This window comes from Ictidomys tridecemlineatus, chromosome 2 (genome assembly GCF_052094955.1).
Source record: "Ictidomys tridecemlineatus isolate mIctTri1 chromosome 2, mIctTri1.hap1, whole genome shotgun sequence".
NCBI classification, from domain to species: domain Eukaryota; kingdom Metazoa; phylum Chordata; class Mammalia; order Rodentia; family Sciuridae; genus Ictidomys; species Ictidomys tridecemlineatus.
Window position 1 is genome coordinate 139858409 of NC_135478.1, and position 18669 is coordinate 139877077.

General features: G+C 32.1%; 1 protein-coding gene across 3 annotated transcripts in view; it reads right to left on the bottom strand.

Annotated features, from left to right (window-relative positions):
- Anln (anillin, actin binding protein) overlaps positions 1-18669 on the bottom strand; it is a 60767-nt gene that overhangs the window by 20084 nt on the left and 22014 nt on the right. The window contains exons 8-21 of one of the 3 annotated variants that reach the window (XM_040291845.2): positions 16474-16591; positions 12885-12998; positions 11584-11810; positions 10758-10903; positions 10339-10486; positions 9532-9667; positions 8305-8487; positions 6482-6608; positions 5680-5728; positions 5533-5589; positions 4682-4720; positions 4350-4371; positions 3300-3412; positions 1912-1965 (exon numbers count right to left, since the gene is read on the bottom strand). In XM_040291845.2, coding sequence (XP_040147779.2) covers positions 1912-1965; positions 3300-3412; positions 4350-4371; positions 4682-4720; positions 5533-5589; positions 5680-5728; positions 6482-6608; positions 8305-8487; positions 9532-9667; positions 10339-10486; positions 10758-10903; positions 11584-11810; positions 12885-12998; positions 16474-16591 — 1533 coding nt within the window. Of the gene's footprint in view, positions 1-1911; positions 1966-3299; positions 3413-4349; positions 4372-4681; positions 4721-5532; positions 5590-5679; positions 5729-6481; positions 6609-8304; positions 8488-9531; positions 9668-10338; positions 10487-10757; positions 10904-11571; positions 11811-12884; positions 12999-16473; positions 16592-18669 lie in introns of all 3 variants that reach the window. The other 2 variants (XM_040291844.2, XM_005319196.4) reach the window with 2 other exon arrangements.

An 18669-nucleotide genomic window follows, 5' to 3' on the forward strand; every position in this document is an offset into this window, starting at 1 on the left:
TTAGAATGCCTAATCACTCTACCTTCAATCCCAAAATTCTATAATTCCAATTGGTTGTTTTACTTCATAAATGTTTGCTCAAATAATGTTTACATTAACATCTCTATTTCCTAAAAGGCTTAATACCCAAGAAGTTCATTTAGGTCAGATGATAAGCTCTGGATTTGTTAAGATAGAAGGCTGCCTCAATTATTTAACTCTTTTGTGATATCAGAGACCAAACCCAGGGCCTTACATATGCTAGACAAGCAACCTAGCTCTTCTTGAAAGTCATTTGGCAAAGCTTAAGTTTCATGAATAAAGGTCTTGCAAATCTTTTTTTAGATTAAAAAAAAAAGAAGGATGAGCTTTGAGATGTCATTTTCCCTTTATCCATAAAAAGTATAATAAAACTATGAGTGTTCTGGATTCCCTAGAGAAAGATTTTGTGACTCCAGGATGTCAGGCTTTAAGTCAGATATCTATAACCTCAAATCAGATGGCAATCCACTATTAATGATATCTTAAATCTGTGAAGCAAACAACCTAGGTTAACCTCAAAAGACATTCCTTTCTGAAGGGTATATCAGAGATAACCTTTATGACCGTTGGTCAAGGCATCAATAAAATAGACAGACACTGTCTTATACTAAAAGTAGGACATGAGAGACCTGTCTACTCTCCCAAAGTCAATTAAATCAGAATATTTATATGAGTAGAAAAGGTCTCACATTTTCCCCATCAACTTACTAAGCATATAAACTTTACTATCTATTGAAATATTCTTCTATATCAACCAAAAGCTATTGGAATAAATATTTGCTTTCCCCCATCACTCACAAAAGCACATTTAGGACAAATTTTAAATGAAATGGTTTTTAATTCAAAGACTTAAGAGTAAAAGACAACCAATTAAATTCAGTTATTTGATTTTGCACTCAACCATATGGTTGATAATTTAAGTTATAATTACAAAGAAGTTATTAAGAGAATGGAAATATAATATTAATTTTTAAGTGTAACATTTTGAATTAAAATGGCAGCCAAAAATTTTTCTAAAGAACAGTCTATACTTAAGATGTCAATGAAGTCTCATTTTAGAGATTAATGAAATCGCCTGCATATGTGAAAATTGGCTATGTGACTATACCAAACAAGAAATACAGTTCATAGAACCCAATTCTTATGCTTATCTGATTTACAAATTTTATTTTAAGAATTTAAAATAAGAACTAAGTAGAACAAATAAAAATAATTTTAAAAAGAATTTAAAATTTAAAAAAATACTATCCAGCATTTTGTCAATTAGCATTTCTATATTCCCACAAAATGTTTGCACTGATCTTTTACAAGAATAGCAAATCTTTTAAAAGTCTTCTAAATAAATGCTCATATTCAATATAATTTTAGTGTTACATACATTTTAATTTCAAAATTAATATGCAAAGTATCATCTATAACAATATACCAATTAGCCAACCAAGAATATGAAAGTTTTCTACTTTTATTTAAAAACATCAACAATAGCTTTTTCAGTACACGAAAAATCAAAACTATTGAACAATTTTAGTTTTAAACATAGTTACTAATTTGGTAGTCTAATTGGTACTTGGAAAAAAAACAAAGGGACCACAGAATTTTAAAGAATTCTTAACTAGATGAAAGCATATAGGCGGAAAAAAACCCCAAATACCAAACATGCATTTAAAAAAGAAAGAGAACTTTCAAAGAAAAATTTAAAGAATTATGAGAATGGAGAAAAAGATGCCCATTTGTAAGAGTCCAAAAAAAGTATTATGTACATAATGTCCTTAATTATTCAAAATAATCAAAAAGATATCAGAATAGTTAGTAAATCAAATATGCAAGAACCAAAAATGAAGAACTGATTTTTTTAAGCACATTAGTTTTAAGCAAAGAAAACATGGCAACCTTTTCCTGGAACAAATAGCTCAGTAGCTCTCGCTCTTTTACATCATAATTTATCTAAAACAAACAACAAAAAGACAAAGAAAAAAAAAAGACCCAGGATCACTCAATTTGTTCAACTACTTGAAATACTATATAATAAGTTACATAAATTTTTAGAAATTAGTATGTTATTAACAGTAGTTAAAATTTCAAATATAGTCTGCTTTTTGTCCACCAACTAAAAGAAATTTTTTTCATAGAATTTTAAAGTTGAACTTCTTTTTGCAAACATAATATTCTACTAGGATACCAAGACCTCTCAGAAATAAAGTAACTTTGCATAATGTTTTCTTCTTTTCTTGATCCTGGAGATTAAAGGCACTTTACATTGAGCTACATTCCCAGCCCTTTTTATTTTTTATTTTGAGACAGAATCTCCTTGAGTTGCTTGGGGCCTCATTAAGATTCTGGGGGTGCTTAGTACGTCTGTAATTCCAGCAGCTGGGAAGGATGCAAGTTCAAAAACAGCCTGGGCAACTTAAGAGAGGCTCTAAAGCAACTTAGTGAGAACCTGTCTTTAATAAAATATAAAAAGTTTTGGGGATGTGGCTCTGTAGTTAAGTGCTCCTGGGTTAGAAACCCAGGACCAAAAACAATAACAACAAAAGATTCTAAAGCTGGCCTGGAATCTGCAATCCTCCTGCCTCCCAAGTCATTGGGACTAGAGTGAATTACTAGCAGAGCAAATACTAGAAATCAGGCCTTCTAACTTTTCATTACTTCTTCACCTCTATATTATGACTTCAGATATCTCTTATGGTAATATAAATATCAAAGACAAATATTGCATGTACATTCCCATATATGAAAGTTTTAAAAAGTCAATCTGAATGTAGAATAGTGAGAGTTGAGAATGGGAGGGAGGATAGGGAGGGTAGAGTATACTCAAGCACAATTAGAAGGAAGATGTTCTAGTGCTCCACAGCACAGTGGAGTGACCATAGTTCATAATAACCTATGTTTTATGAAGAACCATAAGACAAGAGTTTGAAGGCTCCAAACATAAAGAAATAAGAAAACAAAAATGCCTGATTTGATCAGTATATACTGTACATATCTATTAAAATAATCATACCATAATCCATAAATATGTATAATTACCACATGCTAATCAAAAATTTAAGGAATTAAAATTAAAAATACATATTTGTAAAAAATACTATATTACATAGCAGGAGTCAAACCAAGTGCCTCTAGTTTGTTCACTCCTTAAAATGGTCTTATTAGCTATTCAAAAGTTTAGTCATATTACATTATGGTGAAAAAAATTCTCAATAGTGATGTAATGCAGATCTGAACTTTGAAGCTTTTAATTTGGGAAGTACAGGAAAGAAGTTTCTTAGGATTACCTTTTCCAAAGCAAACTTAGTGTTTCCTAGTGAGGATAATGACAGTGTGTAAGATCCAACAAGAGCAAAGTTGCTGGTACGCACAGCATTGAGACCTCCTGGACTGGCCATAACTGTAAAGAAAGAAGAAATACAGTACAATCCAAAGTGAATTAAGTATAAAGTAAATATAAAGAAGAATTCCTCACCCCATCCTAACAGAATAAAATTAGATTGCCACAGAGAAAACTGCCTCATTTTCCTCCATTTTTAAATATGGGGGGAATAAAATATCAACACATAAAGAAGGAAAACTATTCAGAATTTTATCTTTTTAATTTGAGGTACAGACATACCTACATTTTGAATGGTTATTTTTTAAAGACACAGACCTAAAAATGAATACATACAAAGCAATTTTCCCATAAGAAATATTGAAGAGACTTCAATTGCTATTAATCATCCAGGGTGACATAATTAAAAGCAGAGGCTATCTCTGCATAGGACTTCTTAGTAACTCCCATGCCATATAGAAGACACTAATAACACAAAGTAGGTGAGTAAAACAATTCATTCTAAACCCCTATGGAAAATTTAGATATAAAGCCATTCTAGATAAAGCCTCTCCTGGCTTATTGGTGCCCCAGTTTCCAGTAAATTAGAATGAAGCTTTTCTGACATAATACCAGTCATGATCAGTAAAGTTTAAAAAAGTAAACTCCACTACATGGCTAGCACCCAACAAATTTTATCCAACAAGAGAATTAGGAGTGAAGAGTAATACTACCTGCTGGAATTGCCAGGTGACTATCACATGTGTACTGACACCATAGCATAAATAATGTAAAGATTGGTAGCCTATGTTGGTAACTGAGAAATGTACAACCAGAGTATCTGTTATTCCAGCCAATAACCTTAAATGTTATTTTTTAAAAATACACAAAAACATTATCCCAAAGAAGACCAACATAAACTCTTATAAATCAAGATAGCCCATCCATAAATGGATATATTTATATATGTAGAAAAATGCTCATTTCTAAAGTTTCAAATAGTCCAGGATCCACTCACCAGAAGATTGAAGGTTGCTTTTCTAAAAAATAAATAAATAAATAAATAAATAAATAAACAAACAAACATATATATATATACATATATATATATATATATAAAAAGAAGAAACATAAGTTATTTCCTTTATTTGATATGAAGATTTAAATATTAAGTATAAAACCTTAACACTACAAAAACTACATTTCCAAAAACATTTTTTGCTATATAAATATTGAGAGCTTTCCCTCCATTAGTATATTTTAAATATTTTCATAGTACTAAGGGCTTTATAATTATAAGTGTAAGATGAAATTCTTCAAGAAATCCCAATTTCTTAAAATTTTACTTACTGTGGTTATGGAGGTGAGGAGTCTTTTTGGAGTAATAGCCTAGAAGAAAAAATATCTTCATTTATTTCCAATTTTGTGATTCAGAGTTTAAAACCAACTTAATGTTGTATACATTCTCTCTGCCCCTGTCTCTCTCCTTTCTGGCTTCCATGTGATGATCAGGTTTCTTCCCCTTCCAAAATGATGTCTTGCTCACCTCAGAGTAAGAGCAATGGAGTTAGTGGACCACAAACTGAGTCTCTAAAACCATGAGCCCAGAATAAACTTTTCCTCAAATATGCAAAAAACATAAAAACTAACTTTGAGATGTTTCCACAGAAAAGTAATTTTAATTCTTTAATATGAATATATCATCCTTTATTAAAGATTGTTCCCTATTGCTATTCCTTTCTTATTAGTGCTAAATAAACAAACAACAAAGCCTATAATTTTCATTTTTCTTCATTTTATTTTTACAACTGAAAGTCAGAAGAAACAAATTTTTAAGAAATTATGACTTAGGCAAAGAACAAGAATATACACTTGGAAAGTTAGAAACCAAGCTGGAGGTTCTGTTTCTTATTATTCTGCACAAGTAACCACATCATTCATTAAGTACTGGTTTAGAGTAATGAGTGAGATAAGAGTACAGAGGAAAGCACTGGGGAAAAGTTCTAGGTAGTTTTAAAAGTCAGCTGTCAGGTTCACACAGACAAAAGAGACTTATCTAGACTGAGTATATCAGGAGCTTACACTTAAAATCATGATTACTCTGTATAAATTTACTTTCAGTTTACCAAAAATTATAAATCAATTAAAATTAATAATTATTCCTACTTAAAATATTTTTAATAGGTATCTATAATTCTCACCTTGGTCTTAGATGTTTTTTTCTTCTTATCAGCACCTGAGGAATCTTTCTTCTGTACCTATACACAAACCCAAAATACAATTAGCTTGATCTTCTGTCATAAAGAAAAATATACTATTAGTTAGTTTAGAAAGTTTTAATGGCTCACCAAGCTATAAACTTCAATATTTATTTGAAAGTCATTGGACACATCTTGCCTGAAAAATAATTAAATAAAACGTTTATTTTTTTAAAAAAAAAAAAACCTAAATTATACCTTTGCAAATGTCACAAATACTGTTGTTACCAGACTCTGAAAGTAAAGGAATCCATTGTGTTTTTTAACTAGAGACAATAAAAATGGACAAGAATAGTCTGGTTTTTTTTTTTTTTTCCCATTAATACAAGTCAGAACTTTATAACTCCAGATCTTACATAATAAAAGTAAAATTTGTTTTCAAATTAAATTTTGACTCTGTACTTTTCAAAATAAATCTGTGACACTAAATTTAAAATCTTTCAATTGAGACTGAATATTAAGTACATTATTAGATTTAAAGCATACATAAAAAATTGTGGTCCAGATTTAATGTGTATAACACTTCAAAATATAAAATATCTATAGTCACATGGAAGAAATGTGCTACTCACTAGAAACATGAGAAACATGTAAAAAAGTTAAACCAAAAAGAGGCAGGATATACAGTTCAGTAGTAGAGCATTTGCCTAGAATGTATAAGGTCCTGGCTCAATCCCCAATACCACCAAAAAAAAAAAAAAAAAAAAGGAAAACTGAGTTACTTGTCCACATTTTAAAGATTATTAAGGGCTGATGAGTAACTCAGTGGTAGAATAAATGCACAAGCCATGGGTGGGGAGGAGGATACTATAAATGTCACCTGCATGCTTAGTCTACATTAATTTAATTAAAAGAAAATATGTCTAAACCACAAAAAGACTAATTTACTTACAAAGTAAAAGTAGTAGTGAATGTCAGAGCATCGCCATTAAGAGAGTTTGAAGTACTTGCTAATGGTGTGGCTACCATATTTTCAGCTCCTGCTTTTAGCATAATTAAGTAATAGTAATTTGCTGCATCTGCAAGAAATAACACATTACATAATTAGCACAAGTAATATCAGATTTAGTTAACTGGCATTCTGGAAGACCAAAGTAATAAAGTCATATGGCAACTGACTTACATAAAGTTTGCATTTAAAATCAATAAAAATTAATTTTCAGAAACAAAAAGTAAGATATAATCTGACAGCTATAACCTTGGAATAAATATCATCAAGGTCTCTTCCAATTATGTAAGTTGAAATAACTATACTCCACATTACTCAATTTTTGCTTACTCTGATTTTTAATTAATAACCTCTAATTCTTTTGCTAATACTCTATACCTCCAAAGGATAAATTATGGTTTATTATTTCAAAACTGGAATTAAAATAATATGAAAGTTACACTGTGACAAATTCTAATAAAAACCTGAACTATTATTACACTATTTATCATTAAATAATCACATATGTCAAGATCAGTAGTTTTTTGACCACAATATATCAAAATCAGAAAACTACAACAATTAGAACTGAAATTAGCTCATTCCTACAATAACACTCACACTTTTATTTTACTCTCCAAATACCTCAAATTCACTTCTCACCTATGGCTAGTCTTCTGTTTCCTCAAAGAGAAAAGTTCTACACACATTGAAATTTAAAAGAACCTTGAAAATGATGTTTATCAAACATTTAATAAAATTTTAAGCTTACTATACTTATACATCTCTCTTTTCAGATTCTACTGTCATATTGCCCTGGTATCCACTTGGCTCAGAAATACATTTTTAAAAGAGAGAAGGAGAGAGAGAGAGAGAGAGAGAGAGAGAGAATTTTAATATTTTATTTCTTAGTTTTTCGGCAGATACAACATCTTTTTGTTTGTATGTGGTGCTGAGGATAGAACCCGGGCCGCGCGCATGCTAGACGGGGGCACTACCGCTTGAGCACATCCCCAGCCCTAGAATACATACTTTTTAAAGTTTATAGTGATTATTCAATCCAGAGGTCAAAGGAAATATTTCAATATAAGTATCTTCACTGAGGCACTCATGACCCACACAATAGTAATTCATAATTTATAAAACAATGAAGTGAATTTAAAATAGAATTCGGTAAGCAAAATAAGTTTTTTGAAATGTTCCAGTACACTTCTACAATAAAATTAATTAATAAAAGTCAAATGGTCTGCTCTGTCATCTTCAGAAAATATTTTACGTCTAAATTTACATTTAGCCTTACTTATAGATAGGCCTATATCCATTATTTTACAGACTGGCAACCTCAGTTAACAAATATTCCCTTATTTTTTTATACACATAACCTTTTTAAAAAAACTTTCCAGAATCTTGTCAATTTTAGTGTTTAATTCACAACACATAATTTTCTAAAAATAAATTTTGAAGGCATATGATAATCATTTAATCTCTTTGTTCTTGTTAGATACACAAAACAGTAGAGTGTATTTTGACATATTCTAATTAGGTTCCATTCTTGTGGTTGAACATATGTGGAGTTTCACTGGTTGTATATTCATACATGAACATAGGAAAGTTATGTTCAATTCATTCTTATACATACATGTTGATAAAAGAAACTTTGAGGCTCAAAAAAACAAGCTTTGCTTCTTTATACATGTGCTACTTGTACCTTTCTTATACAAATTCAATCTAAGTGAAGTTCATAATTTAACATGCTGTTGTTAATGGAAAAAAAAAAATCACAATACCTGGCTTCTGAGCTGTACTGCACACAAAATCTGCTTTTAGAGGCAAGCGGATCTCTGACAAAGTAACTGATCCTTTGGATGGGACAAATTCACTCTGGAATATGGAATCAGCCTTATTCTTCCTCTGAGGCCCTTCATTCTTCAGTTTATTCAGCTGATCAATCAAAAGCGTTCTCTTCTCAGCTAAGTAAAAATAGTGAGTAAATATCCCAATTCAAGAAAACACACTGATGTGGCAATTGTACATAAGACCAGTGATAAAATCAATAACTCTTTTGTGATAAATGTTTGGTAAAATCTCAATTGTTCATCTATTTTACAAGTCTTAATTTAATTCTTCAACTTTTGACCATCTTTCTGGTGTGGTATCATCCTTTCAATGAACACACTTTGTCATTATCACAAACATACACACAGAGATAGAGATGGAGACATAATATGTGTATATATACCACACACACACACACACACACAAACACACACACCCACACCCCCCCCCACACACACACACACACATTTAGGATATTCTAATTCCAGGTACCTTTATCTTTCATGCAAATTTCATTTTATTTTATATGGAAAATAAAACTTTATAAAAAACAAATAACAGATCAAATGAAACAGCTGGGTGTAGTGGTATATGATGTAATTCCAACAACTTGAGAGGTTAAGGCAGGAGAATCACAAATTTGAGGCCAGCCTCAGCAATTTAGCAAGACCCTAATAAGCAACATAGTGAGACTCTGTCTCAAAATAAAAATATAAAAGGCTGGGGATATAGCTCAGTGACAAAGTGCCTCTGGGTTCAATCTCTAATACCAACAAAAAAGAGAAAAGAAAGTCTTTTCTTTAAAATTAGAGATTTCTTAAGTCAAACTCAGAAAGTTAAGGATACTGTGTTTTCTCTCATACGAAGAAGCCTATAAGGAAAAAAGGAAATGAAGACGGGGAAGACCCCATGAAAATGAAAGGGAGCATAGTAAAGAAAAGGGACCAAGGGGTAGGACGGGACAAAGGGGCTAAGTACTGTGAAGTGATAGTAGCCAAATTATATTGTTAAATTGTGTATTGTATGAATATGTAAAAACAAATTCCATCAATATGTACAACTATAATGTACCAATTTAAAAAATGGGGAAAAAATTAGAGATTTCTGAATATACCAGAGGAAATAAGTTTTCCCTGATTAGTGACATTTTTTTAATTTTTCAGGTATATCACACATACTTGCAATTAAAAGAAGTCTTTCTGCTTCAGCTTCTTCTAGGGACCCTTTCCCATGCTCTTCATCAACACAACAGTTAAGAGCCTGGCTAGCTTGATAGATCACTGTCTGCTGCAAATTTATTTCATTATTGAGTTCCTAGAGAAACATAAATGAGAGGAGGGAAAAGTACACGTTTTAATCATCATTTTCAGTTTATTTAAGCTTGAATTCTAACTAATGTAATTGGGTAGTTTCCAAATTTTTCAAAGAGTAAAATCAAAAGGTTAGTTTCACTGCTCAGGTTTCTAGACTATGTACCAAAACCATTTAATAAATAAATTAAACTACAAACACTTTTTCCAGTAAAAGACTCTATCCAACAAGGTAGAAATGAAGAAAATATTTTCTTAACATAAAAAAAATACTTGAGGCACCAAATAAATTTCAAACTTTACCATCATCCAATTAATAGCTATAATTTAAAGATATTTGTAACCAACATGTTTTAAAAGAAAATTTCAGAGTTGGAATGTAGCACAGTGGGAGAATACTTCCTCTATTCATGCAGCCTTAGGTTTAATCCCTAGCACTGCAAAAAATAAAAATTAATAAATATTTCAGCAATATGAAACAAGCTTCTGACTTTTCCAAAAAGAGTATCTTTGGGAAATTAAACCAAATTCAAGAGAGATTTACTTAGCTCCTGTGTCAGATACCCTTCTAGTCACTTAAGGTATAGAAAGGAAGAAAACTGGGCCATTGTCCTCAAAGAATTCACAATCTAGTGCAAGAAACATCCTAAATCCCCTTTCTGCGGAAGTGCATACCTGCATTTTCTGTTTGATATTAACTTGACCTGAAAAGGCATTCTTTTTTTCATCTAATTTTGAAGTAACATCTTCTTTCCGAACAATCACTTGCTTTATGGAAGGACGGTCTGTTTCTTTGAATCTTTGAGACCTATATGCATCAATGCTTCAGGAAAAGTTAGACTCTGTTAGAAATCCAGCAACATACTGAGCTTTATCCATTATTGAACATGTCAACAGAATTTGATAAAATTAAACATATCAGCAGAATATTTCACCACCATGGAAATGCCATTTGGTGAATGAGACTAAAAAGTTATTCCAAATTTTTATACAGGTAAGTTATTAATAACATTATAAATATAAATGGTAATACAACTTATGTCAATCTAAACCGTGAACCTGAGTGAACCAATACCTTCCCCAAATCACCTTACCTATAAAGAAGATCTCGATCTTCAGAACCAATGCTATCACCAGATTCAGCTCGAGGAACACGGGTTCTCTGGAACTTTCCTGGTTTTGGACTCTCATCGCTTGTATGAGTATCTCTCAATTCCAATTTAGGTGAGGAAACTAAATTCTGCAGGAAAGCACATCAGATATGGGTAGATTTTATGGATGATTAACATTGATTCTAAATGATAATTCATTTAATTCTAAAAAGAATGAATTCTTCATGATTAGGAAATAAATATTCAACAAGTCAACTGACTCACTGTAAAACCAAAGGACTTTAAAAATAAATTCCTAAAAAGAAAATGAATAATGGTTCAAAGATAAGTGAAACCTACATTGGTAACTTTTTAAAAAAATATGTCAATGAATGTCCAGAGCTGCAGTTATCCAATTTAGGGTGACAGCTAATGATAGTAATTAGCTCTCAATGAATGTTAGTTATGTCTCGTGCTAAACACTAATATATTAACATAATTTAATATTCACATCAACCCTCTGATATAAGTACTATTGTAAACCTCGTTTAATGTATTCGCAGAGAGGTTAGATAACAATAAATGTCAGAACCAAGATTTATAACCAATGTCTGCCCTTGTAAGCCATATTACTATTTGGAGATTAAGGAAAACAGCAAAATACTGAAGAGTTTTAATCTCTTCAGAGAATGTTCATTAGTTTTGCAAAATCTCCTTAACTACAAAGTGCCAAATCCCCAATAAAGCAGGATGGGAGGTTCTAATATTAACTCATTTATTTTTGTCATGGGCCTGTTTACATTTAGTCTTTTCTTACCTCTGGACTTACCACACCAACTGTCTGTGCTAACGGAGCAAGTAAAGACATTGAGGAGATATTCAATGCATCTTCTTGCTCTTCATTGCTTTCTGCTTCTGCTTGATCCATCTCCTCTTGACTCTTTTCCATATCTAGCTCACCTTCCTCAAGGACATCACTGAAGATATCATTAATTACTTTTGAACTGTTGATATCATCCTCATCATCCACACTCAACTCAATTTCACGTACCACTTCTGAAAAATATGAGTGGATTCCATTTAAGGCTTTAAGAAGAGAAAGCAAAGAAGATCTAACATTCATGTACTTACTAAATAAACAAGACAAAAAAATGATGAGGAAAAGCACTTCTCATTTCAACAAAATACTACTAACAAATGAAACAAATTTTTCAAAGTTCAAATAACATTTTCTAAGAAATGAAGGTTGAGTCCATTAAAAGCTGATTCAATGCCTTGGATTTAGTAGAGAATTAAATTTAAGAACTCAAATTATAGGATAATATACAAAAGATTCAGACTTTCAAAACATGTTCTTTCAAATGACTTTTTTCATATTAGTGTGGGTTGCTTTTTCACCTGGGTGACAAAAATAGGCAAACACTAATGTCACATAGGGCAGTTCTAAAATAAGCCTTTGGGGCCACTAAACTCCCTAACAGCACCTGCAGAATATGGCAGTCCCATTCCCTATGAAAGTGAATGGCAGTCCTAAACAGATTTTCACAGGGGTGAAACAATTACCTAACAATTACTGCTAATAATACCACAGATTTTTGTGGAAGCTAGATATATCCTAGTTTAAAAAAAAAAAAGAATATTATAAAATCACATTTTTAAAATACAGGACACTGTATATTTGAATATGTAATTCCAATATATTAATTTGTATAATGTGGCCAAAGTTATAAGAAATAAAGAATAGTGGTACATATACACAGTGGAATATTATTCAGCTATAAATAAGAATGAAATTATGACAAAGGTCAAATGTTCCCTCTGACATGCAGACGCTGACTCACAATAGGCTAGGGGGTGGGAGGTAGAGGTTCACCAGATTGGACAGGGAGGAATAGGGTAAAGGGAGGGGAGATGGGAATGGCAAAGACAGTAGAATGAATCAGACAGAGTTTTCCTACGTTCATATATGAATATACAACCAGTGTAACTCTACAATATGTACAACCACAAGAAAGGGAAGTTATACTCCATGTATGTATGATATGTCAAAATACACTCTACTGTCATGTGTAACTAAAAAGAACAAATAAAAAATGAAAATTAAAAAAGAAATGAAGAATAAAAACCAACCAGTCTGCTGTTCAACCTTTGGGTTTGATGTTGTTACTTTTAAGGACTTTTCCTCTTCTAAAAACAATGTTATTTTCAAAGGACTAGATTTCGTCATTTTGCACTCAGTAGAACCTAAAACAATTTTTGAGAAAGACTGCATTAAAAGACATAACAACCTAGAATTTTTAAATTAAGGAATCATGTTTTTATTATAAAACTATGCCTTTAAGATATTCAAATGTAGAAATATGGAGAAAATCTTCTAAATAAACCTGTCCTCACTTGACTTTCCTATCTCTTCCTCCCCACTGAGATAAAGAAAGGGGACACCAATATTACCAGGTTATTGTTTTTTTCATTCAGTTTTCCCTGTATGTAGAAATGTGCATATCTTTTATTTTATTTTATTTTACCAGAAGGTGATCATACTATACTGCTTTTCAATTTTTCACCTTTTAAGAAAGTGTCAATAAAATCACTCAAAAACTAGGACTAGAAGAAATCTACTTGCTTCATAATGAAGTCCACAGCTTTATTACAACTTTATTTACAGGCAAACACCTATAAACCCAAAGACTCAGGAAGCTGAGGCAGGAAGATCTTGAGTTCAAAGATAGTCCTCAGCTACTTAGCAAGGACCTAAGCAACTCAGTTAGACCCTGTCTCTAAATAAAATATAAAAAAAAGGCTGGGGATGTGCCTCAGTGGTTAAGCACCTCTGGGTTCAATACCTCACCAAAGTCCTCAGCTAAAATTATACTCAATACTCAATAGTCCTCTAAGATTAGCAACAAGGCAAAGATGACTTCTGTCACTACTTCTATTCAACAGAGCATTGAACATTCTAGCCAAAGCAATTAGGTAAGAAAAAGAAAATTATATGCATCCATATTACAAAGGAAGAAGTAAAATTATCTCTGTTCACAAATGATAGCATTTAATATATTGAAAATCCTAAAGATTCTATCACACCAAAATAAAAAGAAAAAACTGTTAGAACTAATAAGTGAAGCAAAGTCACAGGATACAAAATCAAAGCATAAAAATCAGTTGGGTATGTATACAGTAACAGTGAAAAATCTGAAAAGGAAATTTTGAAAACAAATCCATTTACAATTATGCCAAAAAGAATAAAATGCTTAGAAATAAATCTAACCAAGTTGTTGAAAGGCTTATACTCTGAAAACTATAAAACATTGCTTAAAAAAAATTTAAGGAAGACACAAATAAAAGGAAAGACACCCATGTTCATGAATTAGAAGATTTAATATTGTTACTATGTCAGCATTATCCAAGTAACCTATAATTTCAATGCAAGTCCCATCAAACCGTAATAGCATATTTTTCAGATATTAAAAAACAAAGCTATATCCTAAAACTCATAAGGAATCTAAAGGGAACTGAATATCCAAAATATTTTTTAAAAAGAACAGAGCTGGAGGATTCATACTTCTTGATTAAAAATTTATTATAAATCTACAATAACCAATGCCCTATGGTACTGGCACAAAGACAAACAAACAGATCAACAGAACAGAATAGATGGCTGAAGTTGTACCTCATTGGTAGAGTGCTTGTCTAGCACATATGAGGCACTGGGTTCAATCCTCAGCACCATAAAATAAATAAGTAAAGGTATTGTGTCCATCAACAACTAAAAAAAAAAAATTTTTTTTTAAATAAAACAGACTAGAGAACACAAAAATGAAACTTCATATATATGGTCAAATGATTTTCAAAAAGGGCATCAAGAGAATTCAAAAGGAAAGGAAGAGTTTCTTCAAGAAATGATGCCAGGAAAATTGGATATACACATGCAATACAATGAAGTTAGACTCTTACAACACACTTAAAAATTAACTCCAAATAGATTAAAGACCCAATGTAAGACACAAAAGTATAAAATTTATAAAAAGAAAACAGGAAAAAAGCTTTTCAACATTGGATTTTACAATATTTTCTTGAACATAAACCCAAAAGAAGACAACAGCAACCCTCCCCTCCCCCAAAATCAGATAGATTGCATCAAACTTAGAAACTTTTGTGTGTCAAAAAATATAATCAACAGATGCAAAAGGCAATCTATGGATTGGCAGGAAATATTTACAAATTATATATCTGAGGAAGGGGTTAATATTCAGATGTATAAATAACTTCTATAACTCAATAACAATATATCAAAGGATTATAAAATGAGAAAAGGATTTGCATTACATATCTCCAGAGATGATATTCAATTGCCCAAAATTGAATGGAAAGATGTTAAATATCACTATTCAGAGAAATACAAATAACAACCACAATGACATATCACCCATATCATCATTAAGATGACTATTATTAAAAGAAAAAAGAAAGGAAAAATACCTCAAAATAGAAAATAACAAAGCATTGGTAAGAAGTGGAATAACTGAAGACATTGGGCGCTCTTGGTGGGAATATAAAATGGTGCCACTGCTATAGAAACAATATGGTGATTCAAGATCAGTCTCTGCAACTTGGTGAGGCCCATAGCAACTTAGTGAGACCCTGCCTTCAATTTTTTTTAAAATATTTATATTTAGGTGTAGATGGACACAATACATGCCTTTATTTTTAAGTGGTGCTGAGAATCGAACCTGGGTCCCGCCAGTGCTAGGTGAGTGCTCTACCGCTGAACCACAATCCCAGCCCCAGCTGCCTTCAAATTTAACAAAAAATAAAAAAGCCTGAGGATATAGCTCAGTGAAAAAGTGTCTGGGGTCAATCCCCAGTACCAAAAAAAAAAAAAAAAAAAAAGCCAAGTGTCTTCTTTGATATAAGGAGAACAACTAAGAACACAGCAGGGAGGAAGAACATGAGAAGAAGAAAACATTAAACAGGGATGAGAGTGGGAGGGACAGGGAGAGAGAAGGGAAATTGCATGGAAATGGAAGGAGACCTCACTGTTATAAAGAATTACATATAAGAGGAAGTGAGGGGAAAGGGAACAAAAAAAAACAAGGGGGAGAAATGAACTACAGTAGATGGGGTAGAGAGAGAAGATGGGAGGGAAGGGGAGGGGAGGGGGGATAGTAGAGGATAGGAAAGGCAACAGAACACAATAGACACTAGTACGGCAGTATGTAAAAAAGTGGATGTGTAACCGATGTGATTCTGCAATCTGTATACGGGGTAAAAATGGGAGTTCATAACCCACTTGAATCAAATGTATGAAATATGATATGTCAAGAACTATGTAATGTTTTCAACAACTAATAATAAAAATTAAAAAAAATAAACAGTGCTATCTCTTTGTACATATAGCTCTGCCTCCTAACTAGTTCAGGATTTAATCTCCTAGAAACACTTGCAGAAAAGCTGAATTAAAGAGCAATTCAATATGTATTATTGAATGTTTCTCCCAAAAAAGTTGTAGAAATAACACTCTCATCAACAGTACATGAGTTCTTAGTCTAGAAAGAGAACTAAAGGGGAAATCCACTGAATGGTTAGAAATGAAAAAGTAAGTGAAAAGGAAGAAATGAATATCTTTAAAAAAGCAACACTTTTGCTTTCTAATCCAATTGCCAAATCAATGGTAGACTGGAAGATACATTTTAAATGAATTAGAAATTAAAAAACTGACCTGTAGGTTCTGTACTAGAGGTTTTTGCTGGTATCTGATTTTCTGTTACCTTGTCTGGAAGTGAGTGGGTATTTGAGACTACTTGTTTCTTGAGGGGAGTGTTCTGACAGTGAATTTCCTGCAAAAATCAAATAAAGAGGAATAGAGAAATATTTTATTTTTCAAAACTGTAATTTTATCTTTTATAAAGTGTAATTGTATATTTTTATAAAATCTTATAAAATTATTAAATGAAACAAGACTATTATTAAATATTATTCTGTTACCTCAGAATAAAAAAGACAATGTATATAAAAAGGTCCAGATTAACTCAAGTCCTCAGTGCTAGTTTAAATTCTTGTTAATTCTCAGTATGTAAATCTTTTTTAGAGACTAAGAGGCAAGAGGGAATTACAATTTGCATCAGAGTTCAGTTTTACATAGAAATTAAAGTGCAAACCATGCAAAAGGATAAACAATTCCCACTATGTCACTTATCTCAATCCATACCTATAAAATCTGGTGGCAGTTCCTAAATCAGGATTCCCCTTAACAGTTACTCAAGAAGGTAAAATTCAGAGAAAGCAGAAAGGACAAAAACATATCACAAAGTAAAAGGAGAGAAGAAAAAAAAATACCATGCATCTGAGTCTTTTTATTCATGAACAAAGTCATAGAAGATAAATATTCATTTTTTGTTTGTTCGAAGACTTTGCAATTAAAGCAATAACAGAAATAACCAAATATTGCCTTGCCCGATTCTCCCAATAACCCTCGTAGCTATGTCCTATTATCTCCATTTTATAAGTGAAAAAACCTTAGGCACATAAGAGTTAAGTAACTTTCACACACAGTGACTAGCAGTGCCAGTACCCAAACTCAAGTATCCTTGTTCAGAGCTACTTATATAGTTCAGAGCTACAATATAGTTCAGAGCAGACTATATTTGTTCTGTATATTAGAAGTTTTGGATGCACAAAAACAAAGTAAATTCTCAAATATATATTGCAGACTGTTTTAACCACAGACAAGGAGTCTGACAAGGGGAAAACAGAGATAGGGCAAGAACATTTCAGAAGTGAGATGAATGGGCTGAGACTACCTTTAGAGTAAAAAGCTGTATATACAGTAAACACTCAAACATTTATGGAGTAAATGAATTAAGCAACCACTATGGTAATAATGGAAAGCAACCATACTAATTCTCAAAGGCTTAAGTAAAAGCTTTAAAAACATAAAGCCAAACATAATCACTATACCCCTCTTCCCTTTATGGTGGCTCACTGCCTGACAATAAACACAGCACTTAGAGTGCAAGGTTCTGGGGTCAGATCTTGTTAGAAACCCTGGTGTCAGTACTTAACAGTGGAACCATTCTTGGACAAATGATTTACTTACCTCAACTTTAGTCCCTTACCCAGAAGAAGGAAAATAACTTCAGTATTATTGTGAGGATTCAATGATACAATGTAATAAAGGTATCCAAACATCTGGCATCTTGTAGGCATTCAATAAATATTAACTATTGCAATAATCTTATCACCTTCATCTTCTTCTCTTCTTTATTAGTGTCACCTGTATACTGTTCTGGACTTTGTTTGCAAGTCAAACTCTGCCTGCATCGCCCTCTTCAAAAACCTTTTAGCCTTTCCAAACGATCTTCTTTCATAGCAAACACTCTAAATCTTTATCTCCTTCACTAAATATTCCCTCCACTTTCATTCTAATTAAAAAAAAAAAACTTACTCTCTGGTAAAAACAGGACTTAACCTACAACATCTGAAATAAAAGTAGTTCTCTTCGCTAAACCCTGACAACATGGCAATAGCCTCCTCATTAGTTCTTAATGTTTCCATGATATTAACTCTTTTTTAAGTTGCTTTTTTAGGGGGTTGGGGGGATTGAACCCAGGAGTACTTTACCACTGAGCTACATCCCCCAATTCCTTTTATTGTTTTTATTTTGTGACAAGATCTTGCTAAGCTACTGAGACTGGCCTTGAACTTGCAATCTTCCTGCCTCAGCCTCTTGAGTCACTGAGATTGCAGGTATGCACCACTGTGTCCAGCTTTAACCCTTTTAAAGCTCTTATTCTTTGAGACTAGCCATTTGGTTATAGTGTACTCTCCAGCCTCTCAATCCCAACTCATTAGCATCAGTTAACACAAGAATCTCTCCCCCCATTCTCCAACACATCTCTAGTTCAAAACCTGCCAT